The 24,933-nt window shown below is 38.3% G+C and overlaps 1 protein-coding gene across 3 annotated transcripts in view; it reads left to right on the top strand.

Moving 5' to 3' along the window:
- The window catches only part of LOC139980744 (uncharacterized), a 28,893-nt gene extending 4,490 nt beyond the window's left edge, over positions 1-24,403 (top strand). The window contains exons 1-2 of one of the 3 annotated variants that reach the window (XM_071992636.1): positions 4,333-4,649; positions 22,386-24,403. In XM_071992636.1, coding sequence (XP_071848737.1) covers positions 4,605-4,649; positions 22,386-22,865 — 525 coding nt within the window. In that variant the 5' untranslated portion in view covers positions 4,333-4,604 and the 3' untranslated portion in view covers positions 22,866-24,403. Of the gene's footprint in view, positions 1-4,332; positions 4,650-13,795; positions 14,630-22,385 lie in introns of those variants that run through there. The other 2 variants (XM_071992634.1, XM_071992635.1) reach the window with 2 other exon arrangements.
- Positions 24,404-24,933: the final 530 nt, after the last annotated feature.

The following is a 24,933-nucleotide window of genomic DNA, read 5'->3' as shown; positions in this document are numbered from 1 at the left end:
TCAAAATGGCTGACTGCTGTTACGATCATTTCCATAGCAACAACTCTTTCGCTTCGGGAAATAAAAAAGAATAATGATAAGTGAAAAGTATGATTCATTCCGTAAGACGTCTATAAGGTTAGACTAAAAATTAATCCATGAGAAGGAATTTCAAAAGTAGTAATTATATGACAGCAACTAACGATGTCCTCGCCATCCGTGACAGTACATGCTTTACTCTGCAGGAAATTATTTTCATTTAAAATAATATTTAATATGGCACAACCATGGCTTTGACCAGGATCTTCCTGGCAAACTAAATGTTAAGGAAACAAAACATAGAAAAAACAGTATGAAGTAAAAAACAACTTTTGGTTTTAGATTAAAGCAGCTTTGGCCAACAATTTTATAACAAACCCACATGTTGTTATTGATGAAGTCACGTGAGCTTATTGTAATCCGTTTAGTCTAAGAAACAAATCGGTGTTAAAGATATATGCTGTATTGGCCCCAAATATGCTAGATATTCAAATATGGTCACCTTTGGTCAAAATTCTTAAACTGTTTTTATTACCGTTCTTTGAGGAAATTTTGCCTCACTGCATGGGACATTCAGTAATCTTGTGTGTTCCTTAGCAATGTCTGAGAACAGTTTGGAGAGTAAAGACCGCCAGGAAAATACTATTTGAAAACTTCTAGCAATTATAGCGTGCTATAATTTGGGGCCTATACTGACTACCTTTAAGTAATGTAAGCACTAGCTATGTGGGCAACAAATGACAAAATGTTTGCCGAAAGTGAAAAAAATTGTGCATTTAATGAGACTCCAGTCATTCATAAAGCATTAAATTTAAAGACTATTTCTTAGGAAAATATATTAAAAAAAGTGAAGAGAAAAACCTTTAATTGATATTCCCTTGCAGATTAAATCATGCATGTATCTCGTTTTTTGCTGTTTACAATGAGCATTGTTTCCTTGTTTCATGTATTTTGATTTAACCAGGTTTTATAACTCTGCAGGTTTCTTATATTTATTGTCTATATATTTACATATGACCGTTTCTGGGAAACTATAATATCGAAACGAAACGGCGAATGTCAATATTTGCTTTTAGAGTTGTATAAATCTCAGTAGCACCAACTAATAGATACCGTTTCATGTAAACGTATTAACACCGCACTTGCATTGGGCCATGATGCAGTGCCCTCTGCCTCACCCACCCCTACCCCCCAAATACAGGGGGTGGTATACCATGGAGTTTTATGGATGGCTCCATGGGTATACTATATCATAAACGGTATAGACTTAGCACAACGATCTCTTACATATCATATTATGACAGATTTACGGTACTGTTTGTAGTGATGAAGGCTTACATTCATCGAAAAAGAATGGGGGGGGGGTCAAGGGGAGGAGTAACTATAGCACAGGAGCATGCTCTGTACGCTTGTGCAATTGTTACATATTCGGCGAACCATGGACGAATGTCTGGCCCGTCTTGGTTGGTGGGTCATGTTTCCAGCGTAACAGCATAGTGTGTCGTTCACGCTTTCCAGGGTCTGTTGCGAAACTGGACTGGTCTATCATTTAGTCTTGGCAGTTTTGTATGGCTGGAACCTTTTCGAGAGGGGTGAGGGGAGGGGTGAGGGTGAGGGTAGAGGAGAGGAGAGAAATGTAACTCCATACTATACCTTTATATATATATATATATATATATATATATATATACCCTCCCTATTACTAGGCTATACTTATATACCATGCACTGCTTATATATAGGCCCGGCCTATACCTACGGGATTTACAGCTTTATACACCAACCACATAACTGTCTCTTGTTTGTTACGGGTTTCCCTCGTATTGTCGAAGTGTCAATCACGTGAGTCTTATAAGTGGTGCTCACAAAAAGATCTCAGAAGGCTGGTACCGTTACACAACAACATACTCGATAACAACTATACAACGGGACTTAAGAGACAAGGCTTATCTCGATACTTGAACAGAAAAAGACGTGGTTCACTTTCTCCTGCAGTTCTTTAGTCGAGAATAATACACCGGAAAGAAATCTATTGCCTTTTTATTAGTTCGATTCAACGTCAGGGACAGGCTATGCTAACCTCATTGGGCAAGGTTGGCTAAATTAAAATGGAAAAGGGAATTCGAAAGTTATTTTCCTGATGTAAAATCTTTCATCTGTTTTATTTACTGATCGGTGGCGCATCGAACCACCTCCATCCCCGCACCCCACTCCGCCCCCCCGCCACCCACCCACACATTGGTCCTTTCCTGATATCGTTAAAGATTAAGGGTGAATGTGAGAATGATATGTTCACTTATCGTAATGTTTTAGCCCCTGCTTCTATAGGTTTGTTCCCCTACCTCTTCCTTTAGCCCCATGGAGATTTTTTTTGTGATAATTTGGCTATTTTGTTCACCAATCACAATATTTGTTACCGTCTCGCACTCCAGCTCCATCTTACCCCCCCCCCCTCCATCCTCCCGCCCCACCTCACCATAAGTCCTCATAATACACATAACCCACCTATATACCTCCTCTATCACCCACTATATAGATCGTCCACTTCCTCTTATACAAGGAAATCTGTATACTCATCAATCGTCTGTTTTAGTTGCAATCGTTAAATTGCCTTAAGTCGTAAACGCCTATCCACTCATACCATTCGTGCCATTCCTTTACAATTTTTGTACAAATCACACTGTAAATTTTAACAGATGGCAGATCTTAGGTAGGAAGAAATACCGGTAACTCTTTTGGAAACAACTCCGCACTTTCATACCATATACATACACATACCGATAGTTTTATAAAGTCGAAAGTGAGTTTACGCTCGATACAGCAGGCAAAGCTAAAGAATCAATTACCCTTCTTGTTTAAAGGAATGGATTCGCCTCAAGTTGAATAACACGAGGGTTTGGCATCAATGTCTGCTTCTTTCTGCTTTTGTTAAAGTAGAGGGACTGGTGAAAGTACGGGAACAAAGAGGTCCTTCAGTAGTGGACCACTGGAGGGTAGTACTATAATCCACAACCTCCGTATATAGTCCTATACCCCGCCTCATACTATATATATACGTATATTGGAAAGTGATTTTTAAAGACTTAATTTATTACTGTTTTGTGGTCGGTCAATTCTGGCAGTCGTTTAAGAGGGAAGAAGTTATAGAAGTTGCAAATGTTATGCCTCTTGTTAAAACAATATCTGAAGGAAGTGCTTGTTTTAATCCTCATATGTCTGTATGCCTGTCCGTGCGGAGTTAGCTCTTTGAGAGAATAAGGAAGGAATGCATAGTTGTGCATGCTGGGTATATAACAAACCATATAGATCGACGCCCTATATTTCATTGTGCGCTTCAGTCGAATTTTCGCGGTGTTTTGGTTCGTGCTACTTCGCGATATAACTGTATACCATAGCATATCATAGCATTTCATAGCATATCATAGCCAGACAGACAACTTAGCGAAAAATTGATACATTCTTTGTTTGCTATAACCTTTAATATTTCGTTATTGGAAGGAAGATGTTTTCACTTGTGATATAAATTGTATTTGGTTATTATTGTTCGGTCTTAGCAGAAAGAAGAGTAAGTTATATAACTTAAAGACACCATTCGTTCGCTACTCCCTGACTTTGGAATATTTTGATAGAAGGATTAGGATTATACGTCAGGATAAATCTAGGTCAGCCATTGTTTTTCATATAATATCAACTTTCTTTTGAATGCATGGAGGACTATAGTCTCATACGTCATTTGCGATAATTTTATTCATAAATCACATAGTACGCAAATGTATTCGTGAATTATACAAACCCACACAAAACCCATTTAAATATGTGGATATTATTATTTCTCAAAATTGTTGACAGATACCGGCAGATTTTCAAACTGCGAGGAAAGGATCAGTAATTGCACCGAGGAAACGAGTGATTCACTGTGAATATATACTGAAATTGTTTATATATTTGTAAAACAAGTAGGTTTAGTGAGTCAGAAGTACAAAATTTCGCTTCCTAAAATGATTATACTTTTCCCCGTTAATTTCTTCGGCTTTGACATAATAGCCTTATAAATACGTTGTAAACGATTATTGTTCGGGCGTATAACTGATGTTTCCGCTAATCAAATACCCCGTCGAGTAGTGTCAAATAATCACAAACCCTTTCCGTTTAAAAGTGACACAAGTAACAATTTATTTCGTTATATACATATATGTTAAGTAGTTTTGGATATGTTGAGAAGCGAAGAAAAAAAGCAAGGAACTGTACATAAACTAACGATAATCAACGCCTGCGTTGCTGGTGCTATGTCGGATTGATAATAAGCCGCTTTATATTGACTTGAATAACGCGTTGCAGTAAAGCATACAACCATTTAAACTATTTCTGTGTTTGCGTGTGTGGTTGGTCAGACTTGACCATTGAGCCCAATTAAAGGTTTTCTATCTGCTGTAAGCTAAATTACTTATTACCAATAACCGCGCCATAAAGAAGTATTTCTTCGGATTACAAGAAGTCCTCATCTATCAGCTTAAACTGTTCTGTTACCTGGAAACTCCTGCCACATTGTTTCAGTCACCAAGACCATCAAAGATTAAATTTGAGAGAATGGTACGGGCCAAACTCAGAAGAGAGATATTCCTTAAACGCAAGGTATGAAATTTTTGTTAAAAAACAATAAAGAAAGAAAGAAAGGGAGTAAAGAAAAAGAGTGATTGTTAACTGAACTAATACAACAAATAACGCCCATTTTAAATGTCTGGAAAGCTGAAATCATTTGTGTTGTGTTGCTCACGTAATTGGTGATATAGGCGAATAGGGAATCATTGGATGTTTATGTCAAATTCAAGAAAAGTGTGTTACATATTTCTCAAATATTTCATATCATTTCGTCTTATTTCTTTCTACAAATCCGAATTGACATATATTCAGTATTCTCGCATCTAACGCATTTGGTAAACTAAAAGTAACAAATGACTTTATTTTTTCATATACCTTACCTTTTCATAACTGTCGACTCGAGTAATTGTCGAGTCGACTCGAGTCGAGTACTTTGTCGAGTAGAGTCCACAAACTGTCCTGACGCGAGTCGAATAATTGTCCTGACCCCAGTCGAGTTAATGACTCCATCACTTGACTCAATGCATTCGAGTCACGGTGTTGTGTCGACGGGAAAGTTGACGAACCTGTTCGAGGCACTTCACGTTTTCAGTTTTAGTGTCTAGAGTCAAGACTCGTTACAAGACTGTCAATTTCAACGCGAATTACCGGTATATCTTTAACGCTGAATTTATTGTGTCAATATGCCTCAGCATGGAACATTTCACGTCTTAAGTTTCTTTCTGCCTATTTCAGTCTTACCTGATACGATTTGGGTGAACTAAATAACAGATTTGTGCTTTCATTGTCTTTATTTTCCCTTCATGTTTAGACAATGATAATATCAGTTTGTGGCAAAATAAACATAAAAAGATAATTACAAAGCCTGCAACCGAAACGGGTTGTGAGCGCTATTACGGTTTGTTATTGACAATAAATTTTGAAAATGATGGCGCTATTGATGTTTTAATGGATTAAGATGGCTTGGTCGGCAATGGTGAAACGGCGCTCTTCAGTTTCTTTCATTTCCAAAAGGGAGACTTGTACAAGCTCAAGGCCGTTTCAATTTCACTAGATTTGAATATGCTGCTTTCTCTCTCACTGCAAAAACCTAACCAGTTGGACATCCCTATCTGTTGTTTATTGTACTCTTTTTACTGTAGAAATCAGTGAGAAGTCTCACAATTTCGTATACCGTACGAACGAGGCTCACACTTAAGTTTCTCATTCGGTACAAGACGTCAGACGGCCGGGAGGGTTCGTTTGTTAATTCACCATTAATTAAAGTACTGAAATAATCAATAGTAAGCTGATTAGAAACTCACAAACTAATTTATGGAAAAAAGCAAAGAAATTTTGGGAAGCTAGAGGGTCGTTTGAGAGTCACTGACCTGATGTACGTGGTATAGACTGAATAGTACAACAGCGACACTGAGGTGACTCAGTCGATCCTCATCCGAGTTGTCGAATATTCCATTTCGTTGTCTAAACTTAGATTTAATTTGATTTTAAATTCCTATAAAGATTTTTTGTTGTTGTTGATCATTTACTCTCAAATTCATTTCATAAACTGTGAGAAATATTTGGTATGGACAATATTATGTGCTATATGCAGGCGTAACGAAATGGACATTGGAAGCGGGGGGGGGGGGCGTCAGTGTGGATACAGCACCCGCGGTTCGGGGTCAATAAGAGGCGCGGGCAAAAATAAGTAGAGCATTATGTATTCTCATTTCCACTAATATTTTCCTCTTATACTTTAAGGCAACATGTAGACTTCAAGTAGAAGTCAACCTAAGTTTTTTGAGACATAAAAAGGGAGGGGAAGACTGTTGCGGCATGACCCGCCCCCCCCCCATGCCTCCCAAGGCGACGCCACTGACTTTCCCCGTGACAAGATCAGGCTTTCGACACCACTTAGCGTACAAACAATCTAATATATTAATTCACTTATTTCTTTTATCGACAATTGTATATACAATGGGAAAGGAAGTCTCTTATAACATCTTTAAAAGACTTAACAAAGTAGGAGACTCCCTGGAAGAAAAGGGGAAAAAATGTACAAATATCAATAATACAGTATATACGTAAGGATTAAATATAAAGTAATAATATCCTGATGATGCTGAGATGAATACGTGAATAGATTACATAATACTAGTACGAGTTAATAAATTCCTTTTTCAAATGTCAAATATGGTAGCGATGTCTTGAAATACTGAAATCGGTCAAGTTTATTCACTCTTTGATAATCTAACTTGCATAATTTTGGGAAATAAGTGGCTACAGTCTTTGTACCTGTTTATATGTTTTTAACACATGAACCAGGTTGACAGTATCAGCTTCAATATTATACGTACCCTTATAGTATTACACCTCACTTCTGCAATGTACGAGATATACATATGTCTCCCTCTGTACACACACTCCTTTCATGTTTACGGTACTTTAGCGACCCGAGAATTGGATTGCAATCGCCAATTTATAAGGAAATAAAGATTATTCAATTATTTGAATAACGGAATGTCCTTTGTAGTGACCGGATGTGTATTTTATCATATCCGAAGCTGATCTTAGTTTTTGCTTAGTTATTATTATCATTATTTTTTTCTTTTTCTGGGTGCACGCTACGTCTGAAATATTTCAACACGTCTATAATATGTATCATATAGTTGTATGCATGTGTGTGTAGGTACGGAGTTTTACGGCTGTTATTAATAAATCCACCTGTTTACATATATTTGGTATTCTCTGGGGATTATCCATATACCTATAGAGGCAACCTTTTCTTGATCCTTTCATATATAGTTCTCAAGGCTGATATTTTGTAATCTTCATGTCGTTTCTTGACGATTGATTAATCCGTATATATGCAAAATAAAATTCAGTATTTTGATCTTGAAAGATTAGGGAATGTTTGTTCGCTCTCAAGGCACATAAATCAACGTTATTTAAGGAATGTTTGTATAATCAGTCTGAGCTCTACAGCTCAGCCTGGTATAATGTAGTCCATCACTGCTGAGTATGCGATTTAGAAGAGATTCTTATTCTAAAACATATCTTTTCTTATCCAGAATGGCTGCTTAAAATCTGCTACAGTTTACTTAACATCATTCATACTATGCTAATGAATCTAATTTGCTGTAAATGTACATATACATTACTCGGTATGTTCATCGGTATAGGACAGTGACTCAGTAGGTGACATCCGTATGTTCCGACGTCTCTGTTCCGACAAAAAGAAAAAAATCAGAGCAACTTTTCTTTATCCAAAAATTGGTTTGTACCAACAAAACTAGTTTTGAGACCCCAATATTTTTGTGACCCAATTTTTTTGGGACTCAATTTTTTTTGGACCAACATTTTTTGGGACCAAATTTTTTGTGACCAAAATTTTTTTCACGAAAAAAAATGTTACCAAAAGTTTGTTGTCACCCAAACAGTGCTTGTGACCGAAAATTGCTTGTGACCCGAAATTTGTTTGTACTCAAATTTTCAAATCAAATTTCGAATAAAATGTGCTTAGATTTAGACCAAAATATGTTGTAGGCCTACCATTGGTGGGGGGGGTAGTGACCTGCGCAAATGTGGGGGGGGGGGGCAATAGTCATGCCCCGCTCAACTTCGGGGCTCAGTCGGGAGAATTTGAAAACGTCCACACTGCATGCGACGCGTGCTGTGTGACAAATCATTAACCCTTGTTAAATTACATAACTATCGGGCGAGTAAACGTGAAAACTATAGATATCGTTTGAGCAATAAAAAAAAGTCGCATGCAGCGTGGACACAAAACATTGCAGGGTACCAACAAAATATTTATCGCGCCGCGCCGCTTGCAGTATTCTTGTTTGGTCCCAAAGTTTGGTCCAAAGAAGTTTTGTCGAAATTTTTAATGACCATACAATCATTATAAACTATACCATACGGCTTCTTTTTCAATATTAGCAAATATATGAAATAGAGTTAAAACAGAAAGAATAAAGGTAATAGGCTATTACTCAGGTATGAAATTAATGTAGGCCCCAATATTCCATCTGAATACTATATTGGTAACAAACAGGCAAGTGAGTAAGCAAGCCGCAGTAAGGGTCACTTGAGTCTGCTTGAAATGAATTCCGATTGATTTCCATTCTGTTGGTGGAAGACCCCCCCTCCCCAACCCCAGTATGGCTTAAAGTTTTAACGAAAAGTCACCCAAGAGTCTCGTCACGAAGACCGTACAATTTGATGGACTCTCGGCAACCCCAGTCCCATCGACACTTTAACCGTGTGGTTATACATGCATCACGGTGTCATGAGTCACTTGGAAAGGGAATATACATACTACACATGATCATGTTTAAATGTTCGTCGGTGATCTCATGTTCCACATACCAACATGACATCTATTTAAGTTTCCAACAGTGCACTTTCCTGTGGAATCTTGATCCTCTCAGTACTATTTCCAGGCACTGAGGAAATAAACAATTACTACATACATATAAATATTGAACACATGAAAAACGCCCCCAAGTTGACAACAAAGGGCGTGTACAACTTTGAATATTTATTTAATTAGCAATCGTTCTGATTCCGTCCATGAACTTTGCTGATTACGTATGCACTTATTTGCTATCGTTCTAAGCTTTTTGTTACATGTTGCTGGATACTGTGAGTTTATTGGAGTACGAATGTATGACGTCACTTGATCAACTACGAACATAATATTTAAAACAGATAGCAAGATAGTTATTAATAACTCGTTAATTAACTAATTAAAAACTAGTGACAAACTTTAGGAGGTAACTGGTTTGATCCTATTAAATCATATACACTTTTGCGTTATACTTTAAGTTGGCCGTCAACTCTTGTAATTATCTAACGTTGAACGTTATATTGTCTAAGGCTTAGGCTACATAGATTGGAAGTGGTGTTAATTCGTTGTATTCAGATGTTGCTGTTCATATATCTCTATGGGAACCAGAATCTTGATAACTCACTTAAAGGGACACGGTCATACGATTATAGTCTCGATGAAAGTGGAATCGGTTTGAGAGTGGATCAAGTTGTTTGATTTCCGTAACCAGGCTATATCTTGGATGACTTTCCTTAATATGTATCTACACTATAAATTGTAGCACAACGGCTTGAGTACACGTATAATTAAGAACCCCTTGGTAGGCGTATAAGTACACTAAGACTCTAAACGCGACTCCGAGTTCTTAACCCTGCATCAACATTCCTATACCAGGCGCGTATCCAGGATTTTCTAACCCGGGGGGCGCGAATTACTATCTAAGCGGAGCGCCACCATCGGTTGGCGCGCAGCGTACAAGAAAATTTCTGGTTTTGATACCCCCCCAGATCACCGGAAACGGCACTTCTCGGGCTTGAAATGACCAACCAGATGTACACTTTTGGCCTGAGAACCAAGTATTTCCTAATAGTTTTTTTTTTCTCCATCCATAACCTTTTTGAAGATTGTCAACCCGGCACACGTCATGTTCGACCTGATCGCATGTCCTGTGGGTCTTTGCTTTTGTAGGTGATTCTACGTTGCGGCCCACAATACCCGTCAGCCCCACTTTTCAAGGTTTTAAGCCCCAAATTTGTTCAGAATTTGAAAATTCACATTTCTCGTGAATAAACTCACTTCAAAACATACCCATAATGTTGTACAAAATTTCATCTATGGACAACCAATATAGAAAAACTACCTTCAACCCCTAACAGACCGGTCAAAATTGCACGAGTAGAGGGAAGTGTGATGCAGAATGTTGGTCAGAAATTTTCGAAAATTCAGACAGAGTTAATTTATTGGTGTACAAATATTAAACCTCTTATAACGGCTATTATAAAACTTGGTTGAAGGAAATGAAAAAATAGCAGATATTTCCGAAACCGAACACTACACATATAGGCGTAGGAGGCGCGGCGGCAGTGGCGGAGCTAGGGGTATTGGTCAGGAGGGGCGAGAATGGTCTGTAGGGGCGCTTTCGACACTATCTAAGCGGAGCGCCACCACTGGTTGGCGCGTAGCGCACAGACAAATTTTGAGTAAAGATACACCCTAGATCTTCGGAAATGACCCTTTCAGGGCCTGGCTAATTTGCAGATAAACGAAGAATAGGGTGTCATCGCCACATTACACCAACAAAATGTGACAAATGTCAATAAGTAGATGAGAGCGCAATAAAAAAGTCAATAATCTAGAATAAGTAAAAAGTGGTAAAGAGCTGAAAAAGGCGCCAGCAGTCCATTTGAGTCCGTCAGGGGGCGCATCCGCCCCCTGACCGTATGGACGCTCCGCCACTGCGCGGCGGGGGTGCAGCCCCTAATTCGCCATTACTAATGTAAAAGAGGGTTTTGACATAATTGGACCTCCATGCTTTTTATACATCTACATGAGACATGTCGTTGTTTACATTAGCATCCCGCGGTATACTGCGCAATTTGAACGGACCGTACGGTACATGATGGCATGCGATGTAATAACCGATGCTTGCTTATATGATATTGACATTGACACTTTGAACGCGCGCTTCGGGCGCGAAAATTTTTGGTTATTTTTTCAGGCAAGTCGGACAGTTTTGAGGATTTTCATCCTGGAACGCCATTTTTATGCTCACTGATATGATGTGATATCTGCTGTTTGCGTTACAAATTCGAACAGGCGTGTAGCGAGGAATTTGACAAGGGAGGGGCGAAGCCTGTAGGCAAATTATCTAAGCGTAGCGCCACCATAGGTTGGCGCGAAGCGTACAAGAAAATTTTGGCCGAAAATGCCTCCCAGATCGCTGGAAATGGCACTACCCAGGACCATTTGTTAGCGCGAAGCGTACAAGCAAATTTTGGCCGAAAATGTCTCCCAGATCGCTGGAAATGACCCTTCCCAGGCCTTGTTAGTTGCATCTAAGCACTTTCTATTTTGAAATTACTTAGCGATATCATTTAAAAAAATGCTGAATGGGGGGGGGGGCGGTCGCCCCCATCCCAAAATGCGTCATGTTCCCCGGCGACACGGTCAAGTTCGAGACCAGCCACAGTTGGTTTCATAGCACAATTCTACGCACGCGTTATGATAGACCATATAAAGTATATATATAGATCATTAGTGAGAGAGGAAAATGGAAACGTAAAAAAAAATGGAGTTGTCGGTGTAAGGGGTAGAGTGAGGCACACTTTTACGAAATCATTGATCCGTCACATGGCATACCCTTCAGCGCTGTAATGATGTCACTGTTCCTCTTTCTCTTCCCGGTGTCTTCGCGTTTTTCTTTTACTCCCTCCTTTTCTCCTTCTTCTCTCTTTCTTCTTTCTTCTTTTTCTTTTCCCTTCCTTCCTCTCCTCCTCCTCTTTTTCCCCTCTTTTTTTCCTTTTTTCTTCTCTTTTTTTTCTCTCCTCTTTTTCTTACCCGGGTGGCGCGCGCCCCCAACGCCCCCCCCCCTGGATACGCACCTGTATACACATATATATCTACAAGAACTGATTCCTCTTGTACGAGTACAGATCGACGAGGGCTAGTACAAACATCGTAGGTATTTATGCTGGAACACTAGTGCGAATAAGGACTCACTACACAACTGGAGTACACACAACAGTACTAACATAGGAAGAACCTGGACAAAAGTCAATACGATTGAATATCATGGGACCATTATTAGAGACTTCTATATCTCTCTCAAATCGGCTAAACGTGAGTCGCAGTAAGCCCAGAGTATCACTGAATATTCATATCAGTATAAGATTTCAATGCTGACGCGTTTTCTGAGAAGATATTCTGACCTGGATTTGCCTAAGTATTTTCTGGGTGATATCCTGTCAGCCATAACTGCCTGAGGGGGGCGGCAGATCGAGTTTTGTGATAGCGATCTTCGGTGATACAGACCTTATGTTTTCGATAAGAAAAGTTTGAGCGCGTGAATGACAGCAATTCTTACGGAATCTTTTACAAACCATTAAAGATTTGAACGCCTCCCTCATCACCAGACCAGATTGGCCAGTGATTTATTGGCATCGAGAGACAGGAATTTTAATTTGCCAACAATGTTTAAACACTCCGATTTGCTCACCTTTAGCACCAATTAACCAAACTGTCCAATGATGGCTAACAAGTTAAACTTAAACTACGCCCTCGCAACATCTCCAGTGCGAACGTGTGTTTGTTTATGTCGTGTCTTGTTTGCTGTACCTGTGTCATGTGTTTATGTAATACGTATATATATATAGGCTATATATATATATAGGCTATATATATATATATGTATTACATATATATATGTATGTATATATTTATATGTATATAAATATATATATATATACATATATTATATATATATATATATATATATATATATATATATATACATATTATTGAACAAAACATATATGTGTGTATATATATGTATATATACAATACATACGTAGGTTGCTGTCATATATATGACAGCAACCTACGTCGTGCACAGTCTATTGTTAATCCCGTATATTGTTCTGTGTCTCCGGATTCTTTTATATGGAACCGTTGGTGCATATGTCCCCTTTAACACTGAATTTTTACTGAATCACCTGACTATAACCCCCGAAAAATCCATTTCGACACCAGTACGTACAATCGACTTCTCGTAAACATAAATGAAAGACAAAGGAATTCTTCTCGGCACGATGGCTGTCTATTAACCGCTATTTCACACATTTCATTGTTAAGTCCCGTTCCTTGTGTACACGTGAAACGCACAGTACCAGTTAATGGAGGTTTGGTAACCATATAGGCCTATACAAAATACCGTCTTAAGGAAGTTAACATTAAACAAAGAACTGATTTTCAATGAAATTATTACACAGGATAATACTTCCATGCCCGAACCTTAAACCCTGTCATAAACTGCATGCCCTGGCATAAGCCACATATAACAATATATTTTTTTTAAATGATAATTCCACTGTGTCTACTTGCCCTTCAAATTGCACGAATGTTTATAAACGAATAACTTGCCAAATTGTTCAAAAATCATTTGCTCGAAAGTAAAACAAAACCATTCACCAACTTTACCGCACTTAACTCCTTGCGACTTTTCTTATTTACGTTTTCACTATGGAAAAGATACATAGTATAAATGTCCATTCTAACAACATTTGTTGAAACCGTATTTGCTTGCTTAAATGGAGAACTAAAGCTACCGTAGACAAATCTCCATTACCATTGCCTTATCTCTTAAACAAAATATGATCACTCAAAAATAAACATCTGTTGATATGCGTTTTGCTCAGTCGCGCTTGCTCCTTGATCTCTCGCGATTAAACAGCGGATTATTTCTAAACGTTGCTAGTGCAGATCACATATATATCTGTTGAGCTCTCTTTATGTCGTTATTTCATATCTGTTGCCATTGTTCGAGTATATTGTTGACTAGACATAAAACTATTGACGCCTAAGCCATTGTGTGTGAACCAGCGCGTGTGTAACACCGTGGCTTTACAAGGGCACGTATACTTTCCCATTGACGTTACTGCTATTTTGATTACATAGTTTTTTCCCCCCTTCTATCTCGTCAATGGATATGATACAAATGGTACAGCACCGTATACGCTACATAATAACTTCACTATATTGAATCGCCTAATATTTTCTTTCCCGCGAGGAGGAGGAGAGATAACATTTACCACTTGTGGGCAGCTGCTATATAGGTTTAAAGATCATTCTAGAGCAGACATTATTAGTGTTTGTCCATAATCAGTAAGCTATTTGCTTCAAATATTTATATTTGACGGAAGTTTAGCGAACAGTGTGTGAGCATTAACGTTCGGTGAACATTTATACTCGATACGGAAGTTCCTACGTGCAATTTAGTTCGTTCGGTGTTGCATGTGCACGAGCTATATATAAGCCTGTATCAAAAAAATTGTTCGGGATTTTCGTTGGAAAAGTAACATCCAGTATGGTTGTTGTACAGAGGAAACATTGGAGTACGGCTTATCTGCCTCCTAGGATAATCTCATTTCCTAGTGAAGACGATTTGTCCCTTTTCAAAAAGGATATCAATGACAACACAGAGGTAAGACAGTCATCGGATTAGCCTATGTACGGTAGAACACTTCTAATATATGTTGATGTTATAATTACACGATCTTACCGGTGAGATCTTCACTGTTGTCGACTTGTATCGATCATGCATTATGCTAACCTAGAATAGATGAGAAAAATAGTAAGCAAGAATACTATTGACAATAAGTATAATTTAACATCGAGATATGAAGTCTTTGAGACTCTACTTTTATTGTTTGAATCTATCATTATGGGAAAGAATTCCGTTGTGGCTTCAGGTTTGAATAATTGATAGATTTGAAGCAATTTTTGTACTTTATTTTTTTTATGGGGGGGGGGTGGGGGTGAGAGTAAACCATAATGACGTATCTGTGAGGCTTCCTGCTGAAGGGGTAAACCACCCCATCACACTTTTGCCCCCCTCCCCTTCTTCCAAAGAAAGCATTATGCAACAAACTGCATGGTGAAGCACGCGTTACTAGCAGCGTATAGCGCGTGAAAAAGTTCGCCATACTTCTGCAGTTTAAAGACAAGTAGTCTACATGTAATCCCTAAAGCTCCCTTTTCCACACAAAAAAAAAATTCGTATAGGTATGGCTGAAAGTCAAAAGAATATACATTTTTAGTGGAATTTGACATTTTGTGTAACTTCCCATATTATATTTGGCCATAGCCGTAGGGAAATGCTAGCCAGAGATTTCCCACGAGTCGATGCTGCCTTAATGCAAGACACACATCTTACCAACTTCCAACCTGCCCGGAGAGCTTATTCTGTAATATTATCCACATATTGTCAATTTCTGTGAACAAGAAAAATGTTTTTGTGACACCTATGAAACCTTGCACCGGATTATGAATTGGTCCCCCCCTCGGGCGCCTTAGAGACCTCATACGTAGCAAAACTATCGGTTTGAAACTTAATCATATACTTTCACTTTTAAAGGTTTAGATATTTATAACAAATTTGATTTTGTTGTATGCAGATATATAGTATAGTAGTTATGTTTTTTTTTTCTTGCATAGGTCCATAGTTTATAATTTTATTTTCGCAATAACTTTCAATTTGTCAAGGAAAAATTATGTAATTTTTGCTCTATTATGATTATATATATATATCGTTATGGTCTTCAACCCTTCTTTTGTTGTGTTATAAAGGGAAAGGATTCGATGCTTTGATTTTTCTAAATACTTGGAACAATTTTGTCCTAATATAGGCTTCTCCAAAAATGAACCTCATGTGAGGCTGGGTTCAAGTTTAATTTTCAAATAATGAAGAAAACAAGGTCGAAAACAAGGAAAAGTTCCGATTCGAGACTGAATGAATGTAGAGTCAATGGATGCAAGGGCGTAGGAACCGGGGGCGGGGGGCTGGGGGCGCCAGCAAAAATATGATGGGGCGGAAGTATCATTCCGCCCCCCCCCCCGCTTCGCAAGTCAGAAAACCCCTTTTTCATTTCCAAATGAGAAAAAAATCTCATTTGGAGCACCAAATTGCATCTAAGGCCAGGTGAAAATGCAAAATTATTTACAAAATGAAGTGGGTGTTGAAGTGTGCTATATTGCACCAAATTGCATCTGAGGCCACCTGGATATGCAAAAAAAATCCAAAGGGAAGGGGGACACCCCCTCCCCTTAGACCCTCCCCAGGCCGGCCATCAGTCTTCAGCCCCCCACTCAAAAGTACCTTCCTACGCCACTGAATAGATGCATCACGAGGGGTGTGGGGGGCGGTTAGGGCGAGGGGCGGGATGGATTGCATTACATCATCGCCCTTGGATATTATTACCCTGTCATGTCGTATAGGCTCTGGGCGTATAAGATACACGGTACGTACTGCTTATGGGTAAAGTATTAGTTTATCTTTTTCTACTGCCCGTTAGGCCTAACTGTCATTCCTTCCTCACATGCACATGCTTCAAATAAGTAAGATACTGCCTGATAAGGTTTTAAGTTATCAGTCTAAGGGTTATAATGTGTTACAAAGGGATAACAAGTCATAACTAGTTGTAACGAGTCAGAGTCGTAATGAGTGTCAATTTTGTAACGAGTCCCAAAGTTGTGACGAGCAACCAACGTAGCAATTGGCTAAAGCTGTGACAAGTCCCAAAATGTGAAACGAATTCCAAAGTCATTACGAGTTCCACAGTGGTAACGAGTCAGCCAGGGTTGAACCGAGTCCTATAGAGGTGTAACGAGTGCCCGAGTTCAAGTCGAGGCTTTACAGGAAATTTACTCGTTACTCGAATCACCTGCAGGGATAAAAGCATTTACAATTTGCACGAGTCTTTCCATTTGGTAAATTAGTGACTCAATGTATGACTTTTTATACAACACTTAGTAACCGTCAACATTCGATTGTGTGTTTTTAGACCCCCCCCCTCCCCCCTCCCTCAGTGCCCTCGTTGAACATGACTTCACAGCTTAATTTCCTGATTACTTTTACAGGATAGTATGTCACATAGCTTATATAATTGGATTTAATTACTTCAATACACCACATGTGCTGGGATGACCGTTCCGGCTTTTAATAAGACATTACCGGTTTTCAAGTTTCATCTTACATCGTTGAGCTCAAGGAAACCTATATAAACCGCAGTATTAATATCGGTAAAAACTCATGGGGTCTAGTGTCATATAAGTGAAAACAAAGATATTTGAATCTTATACTATATAGTAATAAATGGTTTATAAGTGTAAATCTTTTAAACGTTAAAGTGTATGTAAGTTCTGGTGCTTTCTTTGATTACATAAACTGTAGAAAAAGGGGGAGTAATTCAGACAATATATATGTTAACGTTTGACCTTTTAGCTCCCTGGTTTGACAAAACTTTCACTATCACAGGGTCGAAAAGAATTTTGGAAGCAGGACAAATGGATGGTAATTGCTTCATATTTAACGACAGCAACAACTACGAGTTCGCCCCGATTCGTCAATGCAAATTAGGATAGCCTCTTTATATATTGCTCCTGGCCGCGAAACCATTGTAGGGCCAAGAATATGCCACAGGCTTCGAAAATTATCGAGCTGTTAAAACATCATTGTGAATTTAATTCAACAGAGTATGACGTTGTCAAATTGTTTATGCTTATGTAGACACTTGAGTGATAAAGAAGCAAATGTTACACCATGGAGGTAAAACCTCAATGGTTACACTAATCTGGGAGCTGGAGGACAGCAGCTGCTTCATAAACAATCTGTGTTTATATATACAAATGTTACCAAATGTACCCACGATTGGATATTTTAGCTATTGACACTCGGTGCAGTTCATTCCGACAAGCTTGACAGACGAGGTAATAAATTGTCATGGATAGGTCAAACATTTAACCTTAAAGTTTACATTATTTTAGGACTTTGTTGGCAAACAGATGCAAAACTGTAAGTGGTGTCTGTCATATGGGCAGACAACAGATTTCGTGCTTTTGATTGGCGGATGGAGGTCTTACTACAACCAGGGATTTAAATTAAAGACCCCTTCACTGAACGATAATCTGCCCCCAAATATTCCAAAATGTCCCCTGTTTGTATCCACGACGAGTTTTCTAGCTCAGTAACGTACTATAACCAACGTATACAGAGAAATATAGCTAAAGGTATCATTTTGATGTCATTTTACTAGTATTTTGTACTTGTGTGAAATCTACCATACTAGGACAGGCAAGACGGCTATCACAGAGAAATAACAACCATAACCAGCAGTTACTTTTACGACACTAAAGCGACCACAAATGTGGGAGAAACCCGCAAGGGCTTATGGATTACAACTTACACGTCGGGTGGCTTCCAACTCAAATTTGGAATCTTTTCAATTTAGAAAGTCATTTCATTATCGAACCCGGAACCTCCCGATTGCTAAAGCCTCATTGCTTCAATTGCCACCACCATTATCCACTCGGCCACAGCACCGGTTGAGTAGAGTCTCATAGGCTTCTACCAGACAAAATTCTTGAACTATTCACAAAGTAAACACAGTGAACGAAACGAGTGAGAATAAATGTTGGCATTATTATGTACAATGTGAGGGTGGGTGGGAGTGTCGGGTGGGGAGGGTGTGGGGACGAGGGCCCTCATAACAATATACATGTCTCTAAAGGTTGGACCATTGTTTTCCGATATCTGCATTGCCAGGGGTGGGGTGGGGTGTTAAACAGTGTAATGTTCCCTCACCTTTCACAACCCTATACTTCCACCATTGGTGGTATTACTTACTTCCTTCATGAACCAACTTCTTCTTTGCTTTTGTATTGAACAGAATAATCTTTCCAGATCTCGGCTCTGAAAACACTGAACTCCATGGAATGTTTGCTTATCGCATATATTACACCTCGAAATGTAAATTTAGTTAATACACCTACCTACATAATGCCCCTAACATTTAAAGCAGTTTATCGGTGTTTGGTCTTTAGGTCGTCAACAAGTTGACTAAACATGATATACACCGATTTTTTTTTCTCGTACAAAGCATACATAACTTATCACGCTAACGCACCTATATAGTATTATGTATTACTCATAATTATCGATTACTTATTGATTATGTATTGAGTAAATTCGATTCTGACAGATTTAATTGTCCAGACAATGTTAATTGTTCAGAACATTGGCAACATACTCTGCGTAAAAAAAAAAGTCAGATGGATAGTCTAACCTTTGACCTACAGGTCATACGTTTTTTATCCTATTATAACTGATGATGTGTTATTCAGAGTATATACTACTTTCGTTATCAAGAGAAAAGGTTGCATGGCTACTCTTACTACATAGTAATTTATAAACCATAAAAATGAGGAGAGTACAACGTTATATTGTCAATAAATCATTCTCACCATAATGGTCAAAGTCACTTTCAGATAATCATTATAGAAGCTCGTAAAAAGAAAACAAAAGAGGGAAATTAAGCTATGACACAAAAGGGGAAAAAAGGCACCAAAGCATAAACATTAGTTTGAAACACATGTACAGTACTTAGGCGTTTGTTTGGACAGTGAGCCGTTTAATGATTCGGAATAAATATACATACGCATACAGACGCATACATGAAGTACATACAACGTGTATTATCTCGGAAGGTTGTCGGTGGATTGTCACAGAATGATAATGACTACCACAGACTGACTATCGTATACTGTAGTGATGCTATATACAGAGACAGCACAGTGCTTTGCTCATAGTCAAGTGACCAGTGACCTTTTGAAGAGTGGAGACTGAAACAGCTGTAATTTCTCTTCACAAAGGACATGTTGTAAAACATGTCTCTTGACAGGTTAACGCGGGGAACAGTATCGGCAGACAAGCCTCTCAACTTCCTCTCCTCCACCTACCCCATACGGATGCTAATACATAACATGCCTATATTCAAACATGAGGCTTCAAGTCCGGGGAACAAGGAGACTGTGCCCCCTCGGTATAGACAACTGTGCCCCTCATCTGTGCCACGATCATCATGTGTAAAAACACTTCACAAGTTACAAGACATGAGTATTGTGCGCCTTCCTTAAGTTGTTAGTGCCCCTACTTTAATTGTTGGTACCCCTCGTTAAATTGTCGATGCCCCTCCTTAAGCTGTCGATGCCCCTTCCTTGAACTGTTGGTGCCCTTCCTTCAGTTATTGGTTCCCTTTCATTAATTAAACAATAGACTTTCAAAGAACACCGAAGTTCTCGGTTCCTTATATGACGTCATAATAAGCTGAAACTTAAAAAGTATACGTGACCGTGTTGGTAACAAACATTAAAAAGTCCATTCAAATTGTTGCATGTTAATGGTAAATATAAAGACTATAGTTAGTCTTTTCAATACTTCATTGGGTCACGTAAAGTTCTAGTCTATTCATAAATGCAAAACAATACATTGCGTTTCCAAGAAAAAGAAAACAGTAAAAACATTAGAAAGAAAAAGCTGCCTGAATAAGTGCAAACACTTGTGGTGTTATTCATTATTTTGGAAACACGACATGCTCGCAATGTACATCCGCGCAGCCTTGACATTTTTGTGAAATATGTTATAACTAAATAACCATTGGTTTGGTAATTAACGATTTCACCCCTACCTTTCTCCCCCCCCCCCCTCTCTCTCTCTCTCTCTTAATACCACGCAAGGGCCTCGAATTTCACATTTAAGAATACTTAATTTAGAATGCATCCACTAGATAACATCTTCACCGGTTTATTAAAGAAAATAAATGATTTTAATTCAAGATCAACAACCAAGGCCTACGTTATAGTAGTTTAGGTCTCTGGAGAAAACTGTGTTAGGCAGAATTTCTTAGTTACCGTCAACAATGCGCCATATGCGTTATTCATAATACTCTATTATGTGCTGTAAAATGCGTCAATGTCTGTGCACACGATTATGCCACAGCGTGTATGTGTATCGTGATTATAACATATAGCCTACATATAGGGCCTGTATTTATCCTATATATATATATATATATATATATATATATATATATATATATATATATATATATATATATCCTGGTGTGGTTAACTGGTTACATTAGCTTGTATATAGTAGCCTATGTTAACGTTTGCTGTGTAATGTATACTTTGCGAAGCAGTTTTTTTTTCTATTTCAGTTTTCTGCATGAACTCACGCATGTTATGAATATGTTACAATATACTATGAGGTCGAAGGTCATTTAGAACTCTTTTCACACATTATCAAATATGGATATTTAATAAACAAGGTTAAATGAATTTAACATATAATTTTTCTGCCGATATCGATCCTAGTGAAAATATAATCGCAGAAAAAAATATATGCCAAGGTTTTTTTCAGGTACGACTTTACGTTTTATTGGGCAAATAGAACCCCTGCTTAATCAATTGAATAATATACCAAATTCACGGAAAATGTTACCTCCTGCATAATGTTAATAAATCAGTTGCATAAATTACAGACGATAATGAGAAACGGTTAATCAAGGCTGAATTGCCAACAACATATGGTGAATATTTATAACAGTTACACGCTGCTATTGAACATTAATTTCCGGGTACGTTTTGTTGTTTAAGTTTGCACTGAATGATGTTTTAAAACTTTTCTTCTGTTATGTTTATCTATGCATACTAGTTGCACAATAGATTGTTGGCACGTGTCCACGGACCACGTAAGTCATTTAGGAATCGTTATGGTGCAATCTCGATTATTTGCCGCCTATCGCCAAGAACTATAGGCACACGGAGACTTTATGAACGAAAACGGAAACAAGGAACATGCTGTGTTTATAATACACACCGTACTATATCATTCAATCTTTAGCCTCTAGTCAACATTTACCTTTCAAAATCACTTAACATCAGAAGAAAACAAAAAGGAAGTTAAAATACAGTGTTCCAACATAACTTAAAGGAGATAGCTTATGGTCGACAATTTTGACACGGGCCCTTCCACTATGCCTCGTACTCCTGACTAGGAAGAATTTCGCGGTCGTGGAGATGGGGTGGGGTTAGGGGAAGGGGAAAGCAGACAGTCGTGGAGGGCGATGAAATATAAACTCCACCTTGAAAAGTCGAAAGGGTCCGTGTGTGAGGGTTTATAGCACATATTAAGTACTACGTCGTGAAGCAACAAATATTAACAAACCGACCATGTTCTCCATTAACACATTGTTATTTTACATGCTTTGCAGTATGACTTAAAAGCAAAAATGTCCTGTTGAATTCCTGTTGATATCACTATAATTATTGTGAATATTAATATTCACCAAGTTACATAAGAATTACTTCATTTTATTTTTTTGTTTTTGTCTCTCTTGCAGGTGGTGTACGAACGAGATGTACCCATTGAAGAGGTTGAAGGTCCGATCTACCTTTTAAGAGAGGACAAAACACCGTTGTCTCAACGCTTTCACGAGACAGTCGCCATATCGACAACTCCGGGATACGACAGATATTACGAAGGCACGCAAATCGAATACTTCAACGACAGATGGTATGTGCAGGAGGTACGATTTCTACCCGGTATACCGCCAAGGAAAACCTTCAGCAGTACTGTGTTCTACATCCCGGTCAACGGAAAGAAACACATCTGGTTCCGCGAAGCGGTACATCTGCGATTCGATTTACCGCGCGCAAAAACGTTTTCCACCAAAGTTCTCATCTATCCACGGAGAAAAGTCGAATCACAAGTGAGTGGAGTTGAACATACAGACGAAAAACTGATTAAATATTACCGTGTAGCTGTGGATCTTCAACTACGTGATTATGTCTCGTTAGAATTAGTGCCTTTAGATCAATAAAATGATGGTGCAAATAACAAAAAGAAAGAAAGACACTTTTCACATGAACCTTGATGGGACACCGCGGTTTTTTTTGTGTGTGTGTGTCCGTGATGAATTTTGTGGAATGCAGCCATCCATGAAACTCTGAACTCACTGCAGAATCAGGAATTGGTCAAATACGAATTCTAGAAATCCCTATATTTTGACAGGTATTGTTTCGTCATACTGTTTCGCTTTATTTTTTAGATCGAAAATCCAATGTAATCGATTCCATTGCCTATCTATTTCATGACACATTCAGTTACAGACTTGATTTAGGATATGTAATAGTTTTGGTATACTATTTTCTGATGTCAAATCATTACAAAAATTTCCCAGTAGTGAACTTAATTTGGACAATTCTTTTTGCAATTTGGCTGCAGTGAGGTGGATGACAATACAAATCGTTTATTTTTATTTATTTCTTATTGTGATGGCTGCAGACGACAAGCGTCGAACCTTGGGGTTGGTGCGTTCGATGTCACAACAATAGTAATTGTTCATAATTTTCGCGCCATTTTATCTTTTGCAGTTATACTTTACATTTTTTTTAAATATCATGAAAATGACGCCAAGATGACTTTGCGATTCAAAATTCAGTTAAATATGTTAAAAGAAACTGTTTTTGTGGCCTGTATGGATTCCACGGTAGCCTAGCAACAATATCTACGTTCTCCTCAAAGTGAAAGGAAATGAAATTTGGACTCTTACATTCAATAATTATCGTCTGCACAATATTTTGTTTTCAAATAACCTGAGTTGGTTTCTTCTTTTCCATTATACTACCTCTTCTAAGATTAATTCAAAGTTAATTTCATTCATTACACAAAACAAAACAATGCTTTAACTTCAGTCTTTTGTAGCAGTTGCCATAGGGGCCATAGCAACGCGGGGTTTTATTTCAAAAGGATGTAGGGCATAGTCACTTAGAGAGGTTGCCACATTCAATCAATATTCAACGTCCGCTGTTGAAAATTGGAGAAGCCCCAAATATACTGGCACTGGTTGTCAGGTTAGTGTATAAGTGGTGCCTTCGTTTGAGGCGGTCGTCCTTTACCTTTGAGTTAAATGGTTTCTTTAGTTAGTGCTGAATTGGTTTCATTTGTGACGTCTATCATTAAAGATGTGTCTTGTCAGAGATTACCATCAAGAACCATGCTTTAGTAGAGCCTGCCAAATTGGGAAGCTTTAAGATTGTGGAGTGGGGTGTCGTTGTAGGATACGGGTTAAAAGATGATACATCTGTATATAAATAGACGTAGGAAGAAAATCCAGAATCCCAGGTCATGGCCAAAAATGCAAAGTTTTAGTGAGGTGTTTCTAGTAAAAAATAATTACGTAACTATGACGTAAAGTAGTTAAACATTGTGCTAATATCAACTGTAGTATACTGTGGTACTTGCAGTTAAAACTTTGGAGATATTTCGAAGAGTTTTGTCTCGTCTTCATAGGCTAATCTCTTAATCTTTGTCTCTCTCCATATCAGCCGACTTTCTCAATATTTAGTTTCATTATGATCTAGGAAACTATAGTAAATCAGGCAAGTTCATGCAGTGGTTAGGACAGCTTATATGGAGCTAATACTCGATCAAAGAATCTTATAAACTTCTGACAGGGTCATATTGTTTTTATTTGCATCCCGTCAGTACTCAATGAAAACATCATCACTTTTCTTTGTTCATTTATTTTGGTTATATGTAAACAATTCAAACTTTCAATCTTTCCATGCATCACTAATCATTGAGAAGGTTCTTTGTATTATTTATTTTATAATTAGCGTGCAATAATAGTAAAAATAACATGGTGTAAATCGCGTGGTCGACATTTAAGGTGGGCAAGGGGAAGGGGAGGGTGGGGTGGGGTGGGGTGGAGGCGTTGGAGCATGGAGGTCTGTTTTTACCTCCATAGTTGGAGGACGCTTGGAATGGCCGTGACTAACAATCAATGCAATCAAACATGTCTAGATATCAACCGTTGGATAATGTGTAACTGTGTGTTGTTGTTGGTACATTGTATATACAATGACGTTGTTATATATAGGAGTATC

The sequence above is a fragment of the Apostichopus japonicus genome, chromosome 15 (assembly GCF_037975245.1).
Source record: "Apostichopus japonicus isolate 1M-3 chromosome 15, ASM3797524v1, whole genome shotgun sequence".
Lineage (NCBI taxonomy): Eukaryota > Metazoa > Echinodermata > Holothuroidea > Aspidochirotida > Stichopodidae > Apostichopus > Apostichopus japonicus.
Note: the sequence above shows the minus strand (reverse complement) of the source record. Positions and strands in the feature narration are given on the sequence as shown.